The sequence below is a fragment of the Sminthopsis crassicaudata genome, chromosome 1 (assembly GCF_048593235.1).
Source record: "Sminthopsis crassicaudata isolate SCR6 chromosome 1, ASM4859323v1, whole genome shotgun sequence".
NCBI classification, from domain to species: Eukaryota; Metazoa; Chordata; class Mammalia; order Dasyuromorphia; family Dasyuridae; genus Sminthopsis; species Sminthopsis crassicaudata.
The window spans coordinates 706171547-706190927 of record NC_133617.1 but is presented as its reverse complement, the minus strand read 5'-3'; the positions used below and the strand labels follow the sequence as shown (position 1 = coordinate 706190927).

Here is a 19381-nt window from a genome sequence, read left to right as displayed (position 1 = left end):
CCCAGTGCTTGGTTTATTGTTTTGTAAATTGTCTAGATTTAAGAAAGTATTGGAGAAAAATGTTAAGGCCATTTCTACCTTAAAGTTTGTGGTACATACATTTCACATTTACTAGCACACCTGTGGTTAGTGTGCTCTCTCCCCTCTCTCCCTCCCCTGAAGCAATTGGGCTTAAGTGACTTGCCCAGGGTCACAGAACTAGGAAGTGTTAAGTGTCTGAGGCTAGATTTGAACTCAGATCCTCCTGACTTCAGGGCTGGTGCTCTATTGCACCACCTAGCGGCCTATAGACCAATCTCTTTTTAATGACTAGGGATCTTATTTAGAAACCATTGCATCATTCTAAGACCTAATACAACTAGAAAAGATCACTGCAGGGGAAGGGGGAAGGATTGTCATGGAGTCAGGGGCTGGATCTGTAATCAAGGAATCCTGAGATCAAATCTAGTCTTAAACACTTAGAGCAGTATGCCCCTGAGCAAGTCAGTTAACTTTTCTCTGTCTCAGTTTCCTCAACTGTAAAATCCTTTGTAAACCTTTAAAGTACTATATATAAATGTCATCAGCGCAGCAAATAACATCTGTAGGATTTTATTGTCTATAGTAGAAGTTTTATAGAGATGGGAAAGTTGGCATATGGAGTTGGTAGTGGTTATTGATCACCTCTTAATTGCCTAATTTTTTCCTCCTATCTTTTAGTATCCTTTTCAGCTTTACATATCTTCAAAATCAATACCTTCAAAATTCATTTCTCTACTCCAGATCTTCTCTGTATATTAGTGTAATATACCACTCCTCCAAAAAAATGTCTTATATATTAGAGCAGAAGAAAAAAAATCACAGATTCCTGTCACAACTTACTTTTTTAAAAATATATACTATTCAAGTTGTTTTCTGTAACACATACCTGCCATGCTCCAAAGTGTACATCTCCTACACCTGTCAGGCAATAATGATGTAATCTATAGCCCATAGCAGGACTGGCATGTTAAATCCGAACATGACAATTTCGTAGTCATTCAATGAGAGCTAAGGGATGGCATAGGGAAGATTTTGTTTAAGAATGTTAAGTTTCTTGTCCCTTCTGTTGTCTACTGTCCAAAGCTTCCTGCTTTAACTTTCTCAGGAATAGTTTAAATTGTTAACTAAAAATAGCTAAAGCATTATGTTAGTTATTCTTTTTCAATTAGGTGTCTATTCAGGCTTTTGGTAAGCTTGCTTTTTTTTTTTTTTTTTTCCCCAAATAAATTTGTGTTCTTACCTACTGCTGCCTTTGGATCTCTAGTCAGATCAAACATCTATTTGATGTGATTATTTCATTATTATGGAATGGCTAAGGAGGTTTCTAAGCTTTTTTGATCTTCTAGTTATGGTATTGATTGCATTTTTGTCAAGAAAGGAAGGTTCTGGTTCAGTTCTTACTTTATCTGATGCATCTTTTTTTTTTTCCCCATTTGCTTTGATCTCCCCCAAAAAGCCGGAAATCCTTCTCCATAAACCACAAAGGGGAGAAGGGCAAGGGAATCGGAACAAATGTTTATTGTATGAGCCCAGAGTTAACCATTTATTATTACCTTCCTTCCATATTCCCCTCATTCTGGCAGCAGCAGGGAGGTAGAATGAGCTTGATTCCATTAAATCATTCCATTACCAAGCAACATGCTTAGTGCTGAGGATCCACAGAAAGGCTTTAATGGATAGCAAATGCTTATGACCTATTGAGGCAGCAGGAGATACCCAAACAAACACTAAATTTGGAATTTGTGTCGTAGTCCTTCCATTTCCTGTCTGAGAGACTGTTAGGCAAGTCACCCAACTTCTCTAGTCCTCAGTTTCTTTATAAACAAAAGTGGGGAGAAAACCATCCTTGTATTATATTCCTATGAGACATAAATGAGATAATGTATACAAGGGAGCCTGGAGTCATAAAATATATATACTGCATATACTGAGATCTGCTACCAAGTGACAAGCATTCCCAAAAAATACTATGCTATGCAAAATTGCACACTAAAAACCAAAGGGCTTATAGAACAATAAGGGTTAAGGTCACAGCACTCAAAAACTTAGTGGCACACTGGGAAAAAGGGGGAGGAGAGAAGAGGGGGAAGGGGGGAATTCAATAAAAACAATCAAAGTTTTATATATGTTAAATGGTTAAGAAATTAATACTATCCATAATAAATGGCAGTACCTTTGGTTTCCAGGCCATTTGGTCTGCACTTAGCCACCTGTAAACATACCTCCCTCTCCACAGACATGACAATTGAGTTCTGCAGGGCTGGAGGCCGAGGCCACAGCAGGAGGGGATGGCTGGTGCAGACTAACCCTTCTCTACCTACAGTTCCTAATTTGCCAGAAGATGCACAGTATTTACAAAGACCTGCCATTACTTTGTAGAAATGGAAATTGGAAATATTGCAGTTTGTGAAGTTGTATGTAGAGCAGTACAGCTTTCTATATTCTTGAAAAAATTGAGAAGCACACTTAGAATGTGCAAAACATTCCCTAATATATCACTCACATTGGAGCAAATACATATTATACCACTAGACAGTTCTGGACTTCTTGACTTTATCAGTGGGAATCGCCCCTTCCTCAAGAGAATTCCAAGTAATCACCTCTAGCTCCTCATCTGTGTCTTTGAAGACATAGTTGTGGTCCAAAGTTCATCCCCGAGTAGCCTAGTTTTCACTTTTTGAACTTCCCTAAAGATAGGCTAGTCCATTTTCAAGTTCATAGAAGAGAGGTGTTTTTATTATTATCTTTCTAAGAAGTCAAGTTGAAGTTGTCTATTCTCCTTTCCAGATCCTGCAGAGGGAGAAGGCCCAGAGATAGCAAGCTCTGCTCTCTCTAAAGGATCGTCTGTTTATAGCCCTTCCAGATATAGCTACCAGGTAAGGAGGTACTTGCCCCAGGCTATCATCTACAGGTACTGAGATGACTTGATGTGATGGCATGGAATCATATGAAAAAGTCACTTTTAACTACTTTGTAGCCATTTTATAAATACATATTTAGCTTAATGAATTTATGTAAGCAAAATAGACATACACTTATGGCATATTTTTCATTATTTGTATCACCCCAAGAACATGGTTATGTTAATTTGAATAGGCTGATAAATTTTTAGTTCTCTCTCTACACAGATATGCAACAAAGATAAAGGGGGGGAGTAGAGTATCTGTTCACTCCTCATACTGCTCTTTTCCACTTTTTTTTTTCCAGCTCTTACAGTGTGACAGTCCACGGACAGAGTCACAGAGCCTCCTTCAACAGAGTTCTTCCCCCTACAAAGGACACCCCACTCAATCTCCAGGATACAGTTACCGCACTGCAGCACTGAGGTCTGGAAACACCCCTTCCCACAGTTCTTCGGAATCCTCCCTTTCTTCTACATCCTATTCCAGTCCTGCCCACTCCGCACCCACAGACTCACTGGGACTCTTTGCTGTGACACCAGGGTATTACAACAGCCAGCCACATTCTGGAAGCAGCAGTGTCCAGAAGAGGAGCTGCCCCTCTGCTGCTGCTAGTCCTCCCCCACCAGGCTCCTCAGACTCTCTTTCCTCAGACTCTGTTTCTCAGTCCAGCACAGGAACCTGGAGTTCCACCTCTTTCTCCCAAAATTCTAGGTCATTGCCATCAGACTTACGGACTATCAACCTGCCCAGCTCTGGACAGTCGGCTACCTTCCAGGCCTCCAGGGTATCCACAGTTTCCAATTCACAGCATTACCCACACCGTGGTAGTGGGGGGGTGCATCCATATAGACTACAGCAGCTGCAAGGGTCTGGAGTAAAAACTCAGACAGGACTTTCCTAGGGCTTCTGGATTTGGGCAAACTGAACTAAATAAGCCCATAGCTGCTTCCAATGGCCTCTGGATCCTGGGCCAGGCATGTTGCTGTGGAGGGGAATGTAGGGTGCCAGAGGATTGGGTCTGGCTGATGAGAGCAAGACTTGTGAGCATTGTTGGCCTCTAGCCTTGGAGGAAGATGTAAATCTTGTCTAAAGTGGAGACTGTAAAGAAGTTTCTCCCTGCTGTTTAGGGTACATTGTTGAAAAGCCAATGGTGTTTCAGTTAATAACGGTTCTAAGTGCAATGACTTGTGTCAAGCCTCCATCTCCCAGTGTGCCCATAACCTGTAGTCACTTTTTGCAGTGAGGACATCTTTTTCGATTTGAAAACCATTATGGAAAAAAATAAGGGGAAACAAAATTTACAGCCATCTGAATAGGGTCAGGTTCTCAAAACACTCATGGAAAGTGGGCATTCCTCCCTTAAATGACCATTCCAGTCACCAACAAATCTAGCCAAGATTTGTCAGCAGAAAACAAATGCTTCCTTTCTTTTATCCTAGAGTCATCGAGAAATGGGTAGTTGGGGAGGGGGGCGGGGCTTGGAGCATGTGTTGTGATTAAGGGATGTCTCCTCTAAAGATGAGGCTACAGCCAGCTCTGGATTATTCAGGGGTTGATTATCCATTCTCTGCTGCTGTTCACCTCTCTCCCCTTAAGTCCCTTCTTAGCCATTCATAATTCATTAACCTCTCCTCCGGTGGGTGGAAAGAGAATTCAGATCTGATCGGCCACTTGTTCTACTACATAACAGGTCCTAATAAGTTTTATCAGGAAGGAGACTGGAATTTAATATGGTTTGGGGATCATCTGAATCTTAATTTTTCCTGTCCCCCATGTCTGAGAGGATCTGAAATTAGCTGTCACATTCAGTGCATTTGTGTAACGGGGAGATTGCTTAGTGGGATGTGTCTCTGGGTACTGTGCATTTGTGACAGTAGGGCTCGCTCTATCACTTCCAGCCCTTGGATTGCATGTGGGTGTCATGCATTTCTTTGGGGGAGGGTTAATGGTGGGGGCAGGGTGCCCCTATGAGGCTGCATATAGGCCCAGCCACGTCCAGTGCTATCTGGGGTCAGCATGTGAGCAACCTGAATGCCCTTCGTTCAGGCCTTATGCCTGCTGTAGACCCCTGGGGGAGCTCTGGAGCCGGCCTGCGTGGGGAGCACAATCGTTAAATTCCATACAGTCGCTAGCTTATTTCTTTCACTTGTTTACGGTAATATCTGGCGTGTTTTTATTTATCTAATTTTATATTCAGTTATAACCATAGTAGGTTTAGCTAATATACAACAGGTATAATCCCTGGTGCTGCAGTGGACCTTCTTTTCTTTTGGACAGGATAATACTGTGAGTCTCCCTCCATATTTCCTCCCACCTCCTTCCCCACCTCTCTTCCACTTTCTTTTTCTCTTCCCCTTCTCCACAACTATCATATGCACAGTCTTCTTTTTTTGTGTGTGACTGTTACAAAATTTCACTATTTCCAAAATTGAAATCAGGTGTTTGCTCAAAAAAGGGGAAGTTTTTTGTTTTTTGTTTTTTGTTTTTTTTAATTGAAACATCAAAGTACTTCATTCCCCTACAAGAGCCCATCAGTCTGGGAGAGCATTGGGAATGAGAATCATGTCGCCTGGGATGCTGGTTTCTTTGTATATTATATAAAATGTGTGTAAATGCCTCTCCGTTTGGGCTGGGGTTTACATTCTCCTCTTCACAGTGAGCAGAGGAGAGAGCATAGTTGGCAGGCTGTCTTGGACCTGCCTGGCACATGCAGAAGCCCCAGCCACTCTGTGTGGGCAGGGTGCTGTAGAGACCAGACCTCCTAGGGGATGGGGAGGGGGGTGGGGGGGAAGAACTCTTGGAAGGAAAGAAGTGTCACTTCTTTCTCAAGTGGAGTGTTTACACCTTGCTGTAACATTTGAACTTTCACAAGAGATGTAATAATTTTTATAATAAAATACTTACCTTGATAATCAAAAAGTTAAACATTTCCCTTTCTTTGAGTTTGATGTGTTCTAGAACCTTCATAACAATGCTGTCCTTGCACAAAATTGAGGAAGTGAGGGTTTTCCCATGAGTGGAGGGAGATTTGCTTTAATCAGGCCCTTTCATTAAGATGCAGGTATATACATTGATAACACATGGCCCGATTGAGGTGTACCCTGTGGTGGTTGAAGAGAATAACTGGCTTACCCAGCTATAGAACACTTCCTAATTAGCACTTCTCCACATAATTTTCCAAAAAGATTTAACGAGTGACTATTATGTCAAGGTGAGGAAGATGCCGTCTCTGTCCTCTGAAGTCTTGAAATATAACCAGAAAACATAGCAGTAATAGGCATTTGGATGCCTGTCAGCAGGAACCCTCCCAGAAAAGTAGATGGTGTTGCTTCATTCATTGTGGGGCAGAACTGTAAGAATCACAGAATCCTTAAAACTTTAGAAAGTATCTTCATATCATTTGTTTACAACAAAGTTGTGAGATGGGCAGAGTGATTAGTCAATAAGTAAGACGTGGTTTTGATGTTTTAGGCTCTGGGGCTACAAGAATAGAGAATGAAATGGATTCTACTTGCAGTGGATATACATTCTGATGGGAGGGATGAATACATAATATAAAAACATAGCTTGAAGAAATGGGATGCACACACATACAAAACATGGCAAAAGTAATTGAATGCAAGCTAGTTTGGAAAGAATAATACTAGCATGGGGGGGGGGGGGGGATCAGAAAAGGCTTCATGGTGCCTAAGCTGCCCCTTAAAGGAAGAGAGGGACTTTCAAGGCCAAAGCAAGGGTGGAGGATGGCCACAGTAAAGACCGGGAGGTGGGAGTGTTGTTAGGAACAAGAGAGGAAGCCAGTTTGGCTGCTGGAAAGGTTGAGTTGGGATCAGTTTTTTGTAGGGCTTTGAAAACTAGAAGAGTTTCTATTTTCTTCTAGAGTCCATAGGAAATCATTAGACTTGGGTGAGAAGGGAACATGGTCAGAACTCTTTAAGGAAAATTATTTTGGCAGCAATGGAACTGTTATAAGAGAGTTGAGTCAGGGAGACTACTTTTTAAATAATGCCGATGAGTTAATGATGGGCCTGGACCAAGGTGTAAAGAGAGGAGTCATGGAAGGTAAAATGACAAGATTTGGCAATTGACTGGATATGTGGAAGGAGTTAAAGATAAAGCCAAAATTCCAAACCCTGGACTCTGGAAGGATTGGGGGCAGAAACAGAGAAACTGAAGCTTGGAAAACAGAAGGGTTTAGGGAGAAAGATGTATCCATCCACTTGACAGTTGATGTAGGATTGGAGCTTAGATGAAGAGACGGCGAGATATTCAGGACAGCTCTGAGTCACTGGTATAAAAAGTGAACTAAAGCCATGGACGCTGATGTTACAAAGAGAGGTAAGAGAAATCAGCTCATTATAAAGCCTTAAGGAATAGCCAGTTAAGGAGCAGGTTTGGATGGGGAGTCAGAGAAAGAGCAATCAGGTAAGAAGCAAACCCAACCCAGAGGTGTACAAAAACCCAGTGAGGAGAGAGTATGGAGAACAATACGGTCAGCTGTGTGTAGCACAATAGATAAGGTTGGGAAAGAAATACAATTCTCTCTTTTACAAATGAGACCCAAAGACTTAAAAGCTTTGCTGCTGGTGCCTGAGCCAGGACTAGAAACTGGTTCTTTCTCCTAAACCTCTGTTCTTTCAACTGTATTATAACAATGCCTTTGAAAAAAGGCATGTATCTGCAGGCAGCCTGCCAAAAGAGAATTAAAGGCAGCACCAACGTGGCCAAATGTAGGAGGGGAAATTGCTTAGAGAATTTTCCATTTTCCTCCTCCCAGTCCTCCTCGGGGTATAGGGACTTCCAATAAATTCATGTTTCTAGCCACAAGCTGGCATTTTTTCTTCCTCAGAACAAAACAATAATCTTATTTGATCAGATCCTTCTCTTAATCTAAATTGTGATTTTCTCCGATGTAATATTGCATCAGGTTTCACAACTCCTCAAATCCCCAGGACAATTTTAAACTGCACTTAGCACTGATTTTAGCCAACCAGTAGTAAGAACAAATTGTGTCTGATAAACAATGCGCTAGTAAAGTGAGTTGGGAAATCCAGATAACAATGGTTAGTCAACTATTTTAGTGTTGTCTTTGATTGAGATTCTTCCATGACGATGGTAGAAACCATGTTGTATCTAAACATTTTATCTTATTGTAATGTCCAATCTTGTGTTCCATAACCAATTAATGTTTACTGAATGAGGATCATTCAGTAAAGGATCAATACAGGTGACTATTGAGAGATAGTATTCATTTGCACCTATAAGTTTTATTTTCTTTAAAACCACCCTTGATAACTTGTCATGTCTCACATTCAAGCAACTTTAGTTTTGAAACAAATTTTCAGTGAATACACCGATACCTACCGAGATATTCCAAAATTCCATTTGCAGCCTATAATCTAAAACAAATTATTAAAAAAATTTTTTTTAGCTTAGTGTCCTTTTTTTAAAATGTTGATAATTTTTTTCAATCATGTCCTACTCTTTGTGGCCCCATTTGGGATTTTCTCAGCAAAGTTACTGGAGTAATTGGCTATTTACATCTCCAGCTCATTTTACATATGAGGAAACAGGCCAACAGGATTAAATGACTTGCACAGGGTCACACAGCTAGGAAGTGCCTGAGACTGGATTTAAACTTAAGAAGATGAGCCTTCTTGGCTCCAGGCCCATTCCTCCCTGCACTATGGCACCACTCAGCTTCCTGTGTTGATAATTATTTCAATTTATTTTTCTTTGTAATCCATAATTCTGAGAAGATAGACTTCACCAGACTGCCCAAAAGGTCCATGACTAAAAAAAGGAAAAAGAAAGAAAATTGAAAAATCCCTGTGCTAGAGGGAAAAGAACTAAGTAACATCCTGACCCAAACTCAAAATCTCAACCCAGCGCTTTAATTTTGACAATCCAAAGTGGTCTTTGTTCAAAACACCTAAAGAAAATGACAATAGCTAGCTATATTTGCTTTTTCCCCCTCAACCCAAGTTGTGAAGCCTCTATAACCTTGAATCCTCAAACCAGAATTCATCCTGATCTTCTATAGAGACAAAGGGTTTGGACCCAGAGCATGTTTTTACTTGCTCTTCTCTATACATGTGAGTCTTCCCTGTGCCAGAATAGAATACTTCCTGGCATTCTGTAGTAAGATCATAACAGAAAGACATTTCTACATCCTCATGTTGATTTCATAGCAGAACTTTTTTTGGAGCAATAGCAGAAAAATACTTGTATGAATCTATACCTATATATGAGCTAAGAACTTTTGTATCCATTGTCTCATTTGATATTTAACACAACCCTATGCCACAAGCATTATCCCCATTTTACAAATAAGGATAATGAAACTGAGAAATTATGTGTTGAGATTATCAATCACATTCTCTTAACCAATTAAACATTAGGGAATCCTATAATCATTCAATCCCAAACCCCCATTTCACAAGTAAGTAAACCGAGGCCCAGGGAAATCTAACTTGCCCATGATCACATAGCTTTTCAAGGCAAAATTCCAACCCAAATTGAGAATGGCTTTGGAATTTGGCCGTGGCTCTATAAATCATCTGTGCAACCTTGGACAAGCCACTTTATTTCTTTGCTTCACTTCTTTCATCTTTAAAATGAGGGAGTTCAACTGTGATTCAACTTCTCAGGTCCACCTCTGCCAGACGTCCACCAGCACACCTCCAAATGTAAGAGCTTGTGATCTGAGAATCTCTACCACTCTCCATTATTATTTCCTCTTAGAGAATAATTCGACAAACCCTGAGCCCAAGGCTGACCCTTTCTGGAATTAGCTATAGAAATTTATTTAGTTATTTATTTTTTGCTGTTTGGATTTGAGTTACAAAATTATGGGGGGGGGGGGGAGAGGGGGACGGAGCAAACAGGTTAGCCATGTGGCACTGGATAAAGCACCAGAGCGCTTTATGGTCAGGAGGCCTTGAGCTCAGGTCCAGCCTCAGACACTGAGTGTCTGGGCAAGTCACTTAACCTGGGTTGCCTAAAAAAATCCTTTTAAGGGGAATTTTAGGGAGAAAAACACAAGCTAACCCCCTCAACATCCAAGACTAAGAAAGAATTTTTGGAAAAGTATGATTATTCAGAAGTTTAGGGAACATAACCAATAGAATTAATGGGGTATAGTGGGAAGGACTCAAGAGACCTGAGTTTAAATTCCAGCTCTTCTATTTAGATGAATCACTACCTTTTTTTAATTTGAGGGCCTTACCTTTACCTAACGACTAGTTGACCCCCCCCCCCCCAAGCTGCCCTCCAGCTCTAAATACTATTAATCCTGTGCTTGACTAATGAGGGCAGGATGTGGGCCAACAGTACTTTTGCTAGCCTCCTGAACTTTTCCTACAAGCCAGAGGTCAAAAAAACTTTTTCTTCCAGCAGTCGACAAATGGAAAATTTTCCAAATATAGAGACAATGACTGGCAATTTTGGGATCTTATGGCAAAATTGTGAAGTCAAACTGTCCAGCCTTGGTAGCAATAGAAACATTGTCCATTGTTTCCAAAGCCCAGCATCAGCAACTGGAATAAATTTACTCTCTGTGTTTCGTCAGATAATGCACATTCAAATTCCACATCTGCTGCTTGTAACCAGAGTGACTTTCAGCAAGTCCCTTCTTTCAGCACCTCAGTCTCTTCATCTCTGAAATGAACGTAACAAGACGTACACTATGTCTTAGCCATGATAGCTGATTTTTTTCCTTCTACGATTCACAAGCATTCAGATCAGTGCAAAAGAATAGAAAAAGCATAACCATTATTTGCAGTTTGGAGGGGTTTCTTCTAATGTGTCGATCTTTGATAGGAGAAAAACAAAAATGCCATCTGTTCCATGTTCCCTTTGTGAAGTTCATTTCTGAATGCTGTCCCAACTCTACCATTGCTTATATCCTGACTCGAGTGTATATCTTATCATCTGGATGCTGCTTTAAGTCCACATCACTTCTTTTAAGTGTCCATATATTTGTTTTCATCATATTTGGGGATCAGAGGATTTGGGGGAGAGGGGAAGCCTGACCATTGATGTCACTCACTGACTATAAATTCCATTCACTAATGCAAATTGGAAATTTAGTCCTTTGTTGCTTTAGGCAACTATGTAAGACTAATTGAAGAGAAGGTACAATTTGCATTAGTAGAATTTCCTTGCTAGAATTAACTATATCAGTGAAATCTTAGGTCCAGTTATCATCTCAACCATCATATATCCAATGAGATATTCCATCATTGAGAGATTAAGGGTCTTAGCCAGCACCACATAGCCTACCTGTCAGACATAAGACTAATCCAAATCTTTTCATTACTCATAGGATCCAAGACTCAACTAGAAAGGACCTCAGAGTCCATCTAGTCCATTTTATTTTACAGATAAGGAAATATAGACCTAGGGCAGTCACCCAACATCACACACTTAGCAAGCATCAGAAGAGGGATTTGAACTCAGCTCCACTAATTGCACAGTAGGTGCTTTCTCCACTCTGCCATTATGTCACAGTCTCTTGTAATTTCTTATGACACAAATATATATCCAATCAAATTCATGTGCCATAGATGATTCCGATTAGCTTTGTGTCGTTAGATAAGATTATTTCCAGTTTTTTCATGTCATAAATTCTGCCTCAATGTGTTCATACATAGTTAAACTTGTCTTCTGTCAATAACTTCCTTAGGAAATAGTCCTAGAAGTAGGATCACTGAGTCAAGGAGCAGAAATAGCTTTGTGACTCTTACTGTATAATAAAAAACTAGATTTTTGCCAGCACAAATTTAGATATGGCCAGGCACCGAGAGCTGTGAAAGTAGGTTAGTTTTCAGTGGGAAAGTACTGGGAACACCCAAGAAAACCTACCTAGAATATCATTCCATGATTCACTGGGGTGTCAGGGAGCCAATAGTTGAATCAGAATAAGCAGAATTCAGAACTGGTGATATAAATTCCTTTATTGAACACCATTCCACCTGCACTGAAGCTAAAATCCGGCATCGAAGGGGCTCCAGGACCAAAACTGAGATTGCCATGTCTAACAATGAAGAGTGAAGATACATTCAAACCGTACTGACTGATGAAGTATTCACAAGACCAAGCTAGGCTAACAACGGATGTCCCTGGACCCTCACCACCATCACTACCACCAGCACTGGGGACAAAGCATCCCCCTTCCCACCCCAACTCCGCCTGGCAGGAACCCCAGGCCCAGGGGGGATGGCAACTGAGGGAGGGCCAACTTGACCGGAGATATTGACCAGACATGGCTTTTGTAAAAAGGACATTCCTGTCTTCCCTTCCCCAAGTTTCATCCCAGTCCCATCTGAAGGAGGGCACTGCCACTGAGAGGTTTGTTGAGCTCTGCTACACCATCAACGCGCCCTTTCCTCTGTTAATATAAAAGCTTGCTCCTTCACCCAGTCTCTGGTTTCCCCCATCACCAGGCATGAATCCCAATAGTTGGTCTGTGAAGAGTTTTTACTCTGCCTGAAACCTATAATTCCTCGGACTGAGCGGCCTTTTCCCACGGGTCTCCAAAAGACGGAATTTCCCCCCCCTGAAGTCAGTTCCTCTGAGGATTCCCAACTCAGAGTAAACTTGACTTGGTAAACCTTACCTGGACATATCCATGTCCACTCTGGGTAGCTTCCTGGCTTAGGGGGATGGTGGCCATTACCTGTTCCCAGAGTTCTGGGCCAGCGCAGAGGAGTGGGGGAAAGTTTGGGTACCTCCGCTCAGGACAGGGGTTCTAACCTTTTTGTGCCTGAACCCCTTTTCAAGTCTGATGAAGCCTGGTGAATCCTTGGGATCGTGTTTTCAAATAATTGAAGGAAATACTAAATTTCAGTTAGTGGAAAATAAAAGATATAATTTTTTTCCATCCAAGTTCATTAGACCCCTGAAATTTATCTGTGAATCCAAGGACCCCACACTAAGAACCTATGGCTTAGGTTGAGCTTAATAGGTCCATCGGATCAGAAGTAAGAGGCTTCCAGAATTCCCTGGGAGACAACTCCAACCACTCCTTACTGATGCTGTCCCCTAAGGACAAGGGACCTCTGGTTCCCTGTAAGGTGTCTCCCTCTCTTAAAATGTGGGCTTTTTTGGAGGGTTGGGATGAGACAATTGGGTCACACAGCCAGTAAGTGTTAAGTGACGAGGCCGGATCTGAACTCAGGATCTCCTGACTTCAGGCCAGCGCTCTGTCCACTTTCCATCCCATCCCCAGTGGGCTTCTGAAGAACAGAACTACCTTGCTTTTCTGTGTCGCCAGCACTTAGCACAACGCTTTGCGCACAGCAAGCAATCCATAAACACCTTTTCATCCGTTCATTTATTGAAGCTCCAGCTGCCCCGTTAGCCTTCCTAAGTCTAGACACTGGACATCTGTCTGCTGGACATCCCTTCTGCCCCTATTCCCTTGTCCCCCTGTGGTGAAGCGGCCCATCCAACCCTACCCCTTCCTCTTCCAGGAACAACTTCTTTCATGTGGATGGGCTGCCAAGGAAGAGGGACCTGGGTGGGCTTCAGCCCCATCCAGATAGTGCTGGCCAAAGCACCAAGTGTCCGATCCAAGCTGACGCTATCACATCTGAGACTTCCCTGCCCTCAGTCCCATTCCCACAGCCTCTCAGTCTGCTCCTGGGGAACAACAGCCCCGGGCGGTAACTTCAGAGAGGCTGGACCTCCGTTCCTTCCCTACAGATCTGTCCTTGGGGGGCTCCAGGCCCCCTCTTCTTCCCAGGGCTCAGCTTGGTTAGAATGGGAGCTCTGCCTTCCGATGGAGCTCGCCCGGCTCTCCTCACTCCCTACTCTCAGCTAAAGGAATCAGCCCCAGCTCAGTTCCCCGGCCCCATCTCAGCCTACCGGAGTTGGATTTCCAGTAGAAGCCTGTCCCAGAGTGTGTGCCCAAGGAAGACCCAGGGAAACATGGGCAGGGAGAGGGTAGGTGCCATCCCTCCCCACCCACGACCCAGCCTCAGGCAAGAAATTCCACCCCGACTGGTTGGGCATACAGGGGCCTTAGAGCCTCATTCTTCACTTGCTCCAGTGGAGTTTTTCCACCCTTTGGGGGGGTCCTCTCCTCACAGCAACAGTCCCTGTTCCTGCCTCCATCTCTTCACATCTCAGTCTCCTTCCCCATGTGATGCTTCCTCCCTTTCTCCCCATTCAATTCCCTGTCCCTTTCTCCTAGCCATACCTGTTTCTCTATCCTTCTTCCTCCCTCCACATCTCAGTCATCCTCCATGTTGCTCTCTCCATCTGTTCCTCTTCCTCCCTTTTCCACTCTCTGAATGTTTCCCGCTCCTCATCTGTTTCCCTTTTACCCTTTTGCTGTTTCATTCCCTCTCCCTCTTGTTTCCCTCTGTCTCTTCTATTTCCCTCCCCATGTTTCCCTCCCCACCTAAGCATCCCCTGTTTCCATCTGTTTCCTTTTCCCCGTCCCTCTCCCTCCCATTTCTCCCAATGTTTCCTCTTCATCTTTCCCTACTTGTATTTGTCTCCCTCCCCATACTGGTCTCTTCTTCTCTGTCCCATTTCCCTTTTTCTTCTTTCCCTGTCTGTCTCCATCTCCCCCTCCCTGCTCCCCAGTTTTAAATGTTGCTTCCCTCTTTTCTCCCCATCTGTCTTCCTTTCTCTCTCCCTGCCTGTCTTCCTCTCCTCTCCCCATCTGTCTTTCCTTCTTGCTGTCCAGCTGTCACCTCCCCCATTCTTTCCATCTGTTTCTCCCAATCTCCGTATCCCTCTCCTTTTGTCTTTCCCCATCTTTGCCTCCTTCTCTCTCCACCCATTTCTCTTCCTACCTTTTCTTTTCTCTTCCCCACCTGTTTCCCTCTCTCCCTGGCTTTGCTCCCTGCCTTTCTTTCTAAACGTCTCCTCTCCATGTTTCCTTTCACTGCTTTCCATCTCTACGTCCCGTTTCTCTCCCCTTTTCTCAAAATCTTTCTCCCTCCTTCCCTCTCCCTCTCTCCCCAGCTCTTATCTTCCTTTCCCTTAACCCCACCTGTTGCTTTTTCCCACTCTTCAACTTCTTTCCTCCTTCCTCTCCAGATCTGCCTTCCTATCCCTTTCCCTTAACTTTATCTCCCTCTTCCTCTCCAAACCTCGGTAATCTTTCCTTTTCTCCATCTGTCTCCCTTTGCCCTCCTACTTGTCTCCAAATGTCTCCTTCCCTTTCCCCATACACCTCTTTTCCTCTCCCTCACTTCCCGATTGTTGCTCTTTTGCGCCCTCTTTCTTTCTCACTCTGAATCTGCCTCCTCTCTTCCCACCCTCTTTCTCCCCGTCTCCTTCCCTTCCCTTGGTAGCCTTTGTGCTCCCTGGGTCTCTGCCCTCCATGGCCTCCCGCTTCACTATTGTTCTCTGCCGTTCCCTCCCCCGGAGCCCTCGCATGTGAACTTTGGTGTGTATGTTCAGAGGGCTCGTCCTCGTGCCATCCTCCTCCGTGGAGGAGCCCCTCCTCCCCTTCGGGATGGAGACGTGGCGTCTCCATCAGTCACTTCACTGGGCCCTGGGACCAACACGCCCACCCTCTAACTGTATCGTAGCATTGCTGTGTGGTTTGGGTTGTATTTTATGAAGTTCTTGGGGGGGGGGAGGGAGGGGGGAGGAGTCAGAAGGGAGCACAGTGCTGGGGCCAGAGTGGAGCTGGGGGAGTAGAATGGTTCCCCTGGGTGGGGAGAGAAGGAAAGGGGTCTGGGAAGAATCCACCCCATCCCAAACCATCCGGGACCTGGCCTCTTAGCTCTGGACTTGGCTGTCCGGAAGCAGGAGCTCCGTATCTTCCCGGTAGGCTAGGGGTATAAGCAAAGGTTCCGATCCGCCCGGGGAGGGGGCTGTTTTTGAGAGAGCTTCATAATCCCATCTAAATCCCATGGACGTGCGCAATGGGACGGGCTGTGAGTGGGAGCACCCACTCTTTTGGAGAGAGAAGGGGAAGGAGTTGAAGGAAGGGGTTCAGACCCCACTGAGGTCCCCAAGGCTAGTGGCTCTGTTCCTACAATCCAGAGGCCCCCGTGAACTTCCCCTGCTGTCCCTCATTCCGTTTCTCCACTCTGGAAAGAAAGGCAGAGGGTGGGTGGGGGAAGAGATAAGGCAAGAAGCCCACTCTCTCTCTGACAACCTGAAGCTCACACTCACACACACACACTCGCACTCACACTCACATTCACCTGTTCCCTTGGCCCCATTTACAGCCCCATCAAGTCTCCCAAACAATGGGCTCAAAGCGTGAGGGGGGGTGGCCGAGTCCCCTGGCTGGGGAGGAGGGGCGGTGCAGAGAGACATGGGGCGGCAGGGGGCAAGGACGGGGAGTACCCTGTTTGGAGGTGAGCTGCAAGTTCAAGTTGCACATAAAAGTATCAAAGAAACAGGACAGTTTCTGCCACTGGCAGACGGAGGAGAGGAACGATCGTCTCCGGGCCCCTCGTCCGTCCTGCCTCCCCCATCCCCCCCAACAAAAGAACTGAGAATTCTGTGCTGTACAAAACGGGCCCAGGCCGGGGCGGGGCTGGGGCTGGAGGCGGGGCCCAGTCTGGGGAGCGGTCCTCCTGAGATGGGGTCGGGAGGAGAGGGGAGCCCGGTCCGGAGTGGAAGCAGCCCCCCCTTCCCTCCTGCCCAGGTCCGGTAGTTGCTCCTGTTCAGCATGAAAGGGCGAGAGAGGGGGCAGGGGTCCCGGCCGGAGGAGATGGAGGGAAGCCGTCCAGGAGCTTTCCCCAGCATCTCGGAGCTCGGCAGTTAATTCAGTCGCTCTTTTTGTTTGACACAAAGCGGCGTTGTCTGGACCCCGGTGAACGCGAGGGGTCGGTGGCTAGTGGGATGTCGGGGGAGGGGGGAGGGGGTGAGTGACCCCGGAACTCCACGCTCCCTCCCTCCAGGCAGGTCATCTTCATCTTAGGTGAGCTGGCTGGGGAGAGCAGGGTCTCGGGGAGGCCGCCCGAGGGAGGATGGCAGCATCTGAGGCTTCGAGGTGCACGTCACTGAGCCGTCGTTGGCAGAAAAAGGCGGGAAAGAGTCCAGTCCGGGGCCTCCAGAGAGGGCAAGGCCCAGTGGCAGCATCTCTGTTATGTTCTGGGAGGGGTTGGAGGGGGGCCAGGACAGAGGGAGTCAGCACCAGGCGGGGCAGCCCCCAGACTGAGAACTGAACCTGCAGTTGTGGGTGGGGACCCTAGAGGGCCAGTGCCAGGAAGGGAGAGGGAAGGGGAACCCCGGGAGGACAGAGGGGGTTCCCCGTGATCTGGGACCGAAAGGTTTGGTCACGGAGTCACCGAGGGGATGGCAAATTGCGTGGCCTGGGAGTAGGTCCAACACGGCCCGGATGCCTTTCGGTGGAGTTAGAGGGGACCCAGAGGGGACCCAGAGAGGCTCCGGGGAGTCTGGTGCTCTTAAAGTCCAGTGGAGCCATTGGGAGCCAGAGCCCGGGCCTTCCCCGGGTCCGGAGGGAAAGGCCCTCGGGGGGTCAGGCAGCCCCCACCCCGTCTGCTCCCCTGGCCAGGACTAGAGATGGGGAGGTAGGCCGGGAAAGGCAAGAGGGCAGCCCTCGGGTGAGTCTGATGTCAGGGCCTGCCCCGGGGATCCAATGGAGGGAACGGGGAGGGAGAGATGGACAGGTCGCGCTCGTATCATGTTCTGGCTTGAGATCCTGCCCTTCAGGGTCCCTGTGTGTGAGAAACTGGACAGGGGAGGACCCCCCACCCTGGGACCTCCCCACCAGGCCGTAACACAGAACTTACCGCAGAGCCAACAAAATCTGCAAGATGGCAGGGCCGGGATCGGGGGGAGGGGGAGAGGAAGAGAAGGCAGACGGACAAACAGACAGGCAGACAGACAGACAAGGAGAGAGTTAGATAAAGGATTCCCAAGCCCCATCCCGCTCTGCCTTTCCAGTGAGACAACACAGGCAGGTCAGTGGAGGAGAGGGTCCTGAACTAGAAACCTCAAGAGAAGAATTCTGCTTCTTGAACCATCCCAAGCTTTGCCCCTCAGAATGGGTGCTGGAAATTCCCAGGCTAATCCTGAGATTCAGGTTCACTGGCTCCCTCAGAGGCACCCAGACTGACCCTCTCATTTACAGATAAGGAAACGGCCCCCAAAAAGGAAAGTGATCCATTCAAGATCCCGCCGTTTACCAAGTGCCAGGGCCAGGAATTCCCTTCCATTCCCTATCCGGGATTCTCTCCGCTAACCCCCACTGGCGAGGAGGATGAGAAACTAAACCAGCCCTGTCACACTCCCCTCGGGCTCCCGCCTCTCTGGGTCCCCAGGGCCTGTTTGGCGGCCAAAGCCCCGGGACACGAACTCAAGAACCCTTCTCTAAGCCCCCGGGGCCCCTTTAGCGGGAACACCGGAAACAGTTCCCATTATCTTCTAACCCATCCCCAAGGAGAGCTGCCCTGGTGACCTCCCTGTTCTGGAGCCGGCGTGGCCAGGCCAGTATCAAGTCCTCAGTGTAAGCATTTGTACCCCAAAACCTGCCGGCACCCCAGGTCAGGGCTTGAGTTATTTCTTTGTTGCTTGTCTGGACATAAGAAAGTGATGAAGAAAATAATAATGCAGATAAAATGTAACCGCGTGTAGTATGTACAGTTTGATTATTTTTCCTCTTGGAGCCAGTTGTTAAACTATTATCATCCAAAAGGAAGATCCAATACCCAAGATGGAGCTTGCAGAGATCCTGCCCTCCAGGGTCCAGAGGAAACATCTAAGAGCACTAATATTCACAAGAGCATCTGTCCTTTTGTAGAAAGAGTGCTATGAGCAGAAGCAGCTTTGGGTAGATGGACAGAGTTTTTTCTCTGTAAGACACTTTTGTTTTTTGGATTTTCGTTTACTTAACAATGCAAGATTTGGGGAAAAAAATCTGACTTTTGTTACATAACATAATAATCCTTCCCTACTCTTCCAAAACAAAATAAAAAAAAAAAAAAAAAAACCCACAGTTGGGGAGGATTCTGGGAAGAGGGTTGGGTAAAGCTGAAAGTAGAGGGGGAATGGATGGTAAGATACTGAATAAGAATCTACTTACTGAGTGACTTAAATAACTTCTCCTCTCTAGATTTTAATATTCATCCGCAAAATGAGGGTTTGGGATTCACTGATCGATTTCTAAGGTCCCTCTCCTCTCTGACAGTCTGTGTTCTATGCTCTAAGGCCCATTCACTGCATTTCAAAAGAAATCTACTGTTTTTTCCTCCTCTGGGGTTTTGGATTGCCCACGCCCCTCCGGCGTCAAAAGAATCCAAGAATCAAGAACGGTTGGAATTCTTGGTGGAGATGGCTCTTGATTTCGTGTCAGTCTTGGAGCAGGGTGGCTGGGTGGAGGCTCTGCAGACCCATTATGTGGGTCAGAGGGGAAGCGAATGTTCTGTGAGCCCAGGGACCTCACCACTCAGGGAGTAGGGACACTTAGACTGTCTGTGGGCGACCTGGGCGGGATGCTCAGAGGCCAGGAGTGG

The 19381-nt window shown here is 45.9% G+C and overlaps 2 protein-coding genes across 10 annotated transcripts in view; one reads left to right on the top strand and one right to left on the bottom strand.

Moving 5' to 3' along the window:
• SETD5 (SET domain containing 5) overlaps nt 1-5843 on the top strand; it is a 70268-nt gene extending 64425 nt beyond the window's left edge. For all 9 annotated transcript variants that reach the window (XM_074283964.1, XM_074283968.1, XM_074283965.1 and 6 more), the window contains 2 exons: nt 2809-2897; nt 3229-5843. In XM_074283964.1, the coding sequence (XP_074140065.1) occupies nt 2809-2897; nt 3229-3825 (686 nt within the window). In that variant the 3' untranslated portion in view covers nt 3826-5843. The remainder of the gene's footprint in view (nt 1-2808; nt 2898-3228) is intronic.
• Nucleotides 5844-11865: 6022 nt separating this feature from the next.
• The window catches only part of LHFPL4 (LHFPL tetraspan subfamily member 4), a 34140-nt gene continuing 26624 nt past the window's right edge, over nt 11866-19381 (bottom strand). The window contains exons 3-4 of the mRNA XM_074283958.1: nt 17660-17676; nt 11866-16997 (exon numbers count right to left, since the gene is read on the bottom strand). Coding sequence (XP_074140059.1) covers nt 16821-16997; nt 17660-17676 — 194 coding nt within the window. The 3' untranslated portion in view covers nt 11866-16820. The remainder of the gene's footprint in view (nt 16998-17659; nt 17677-19381) is intronic.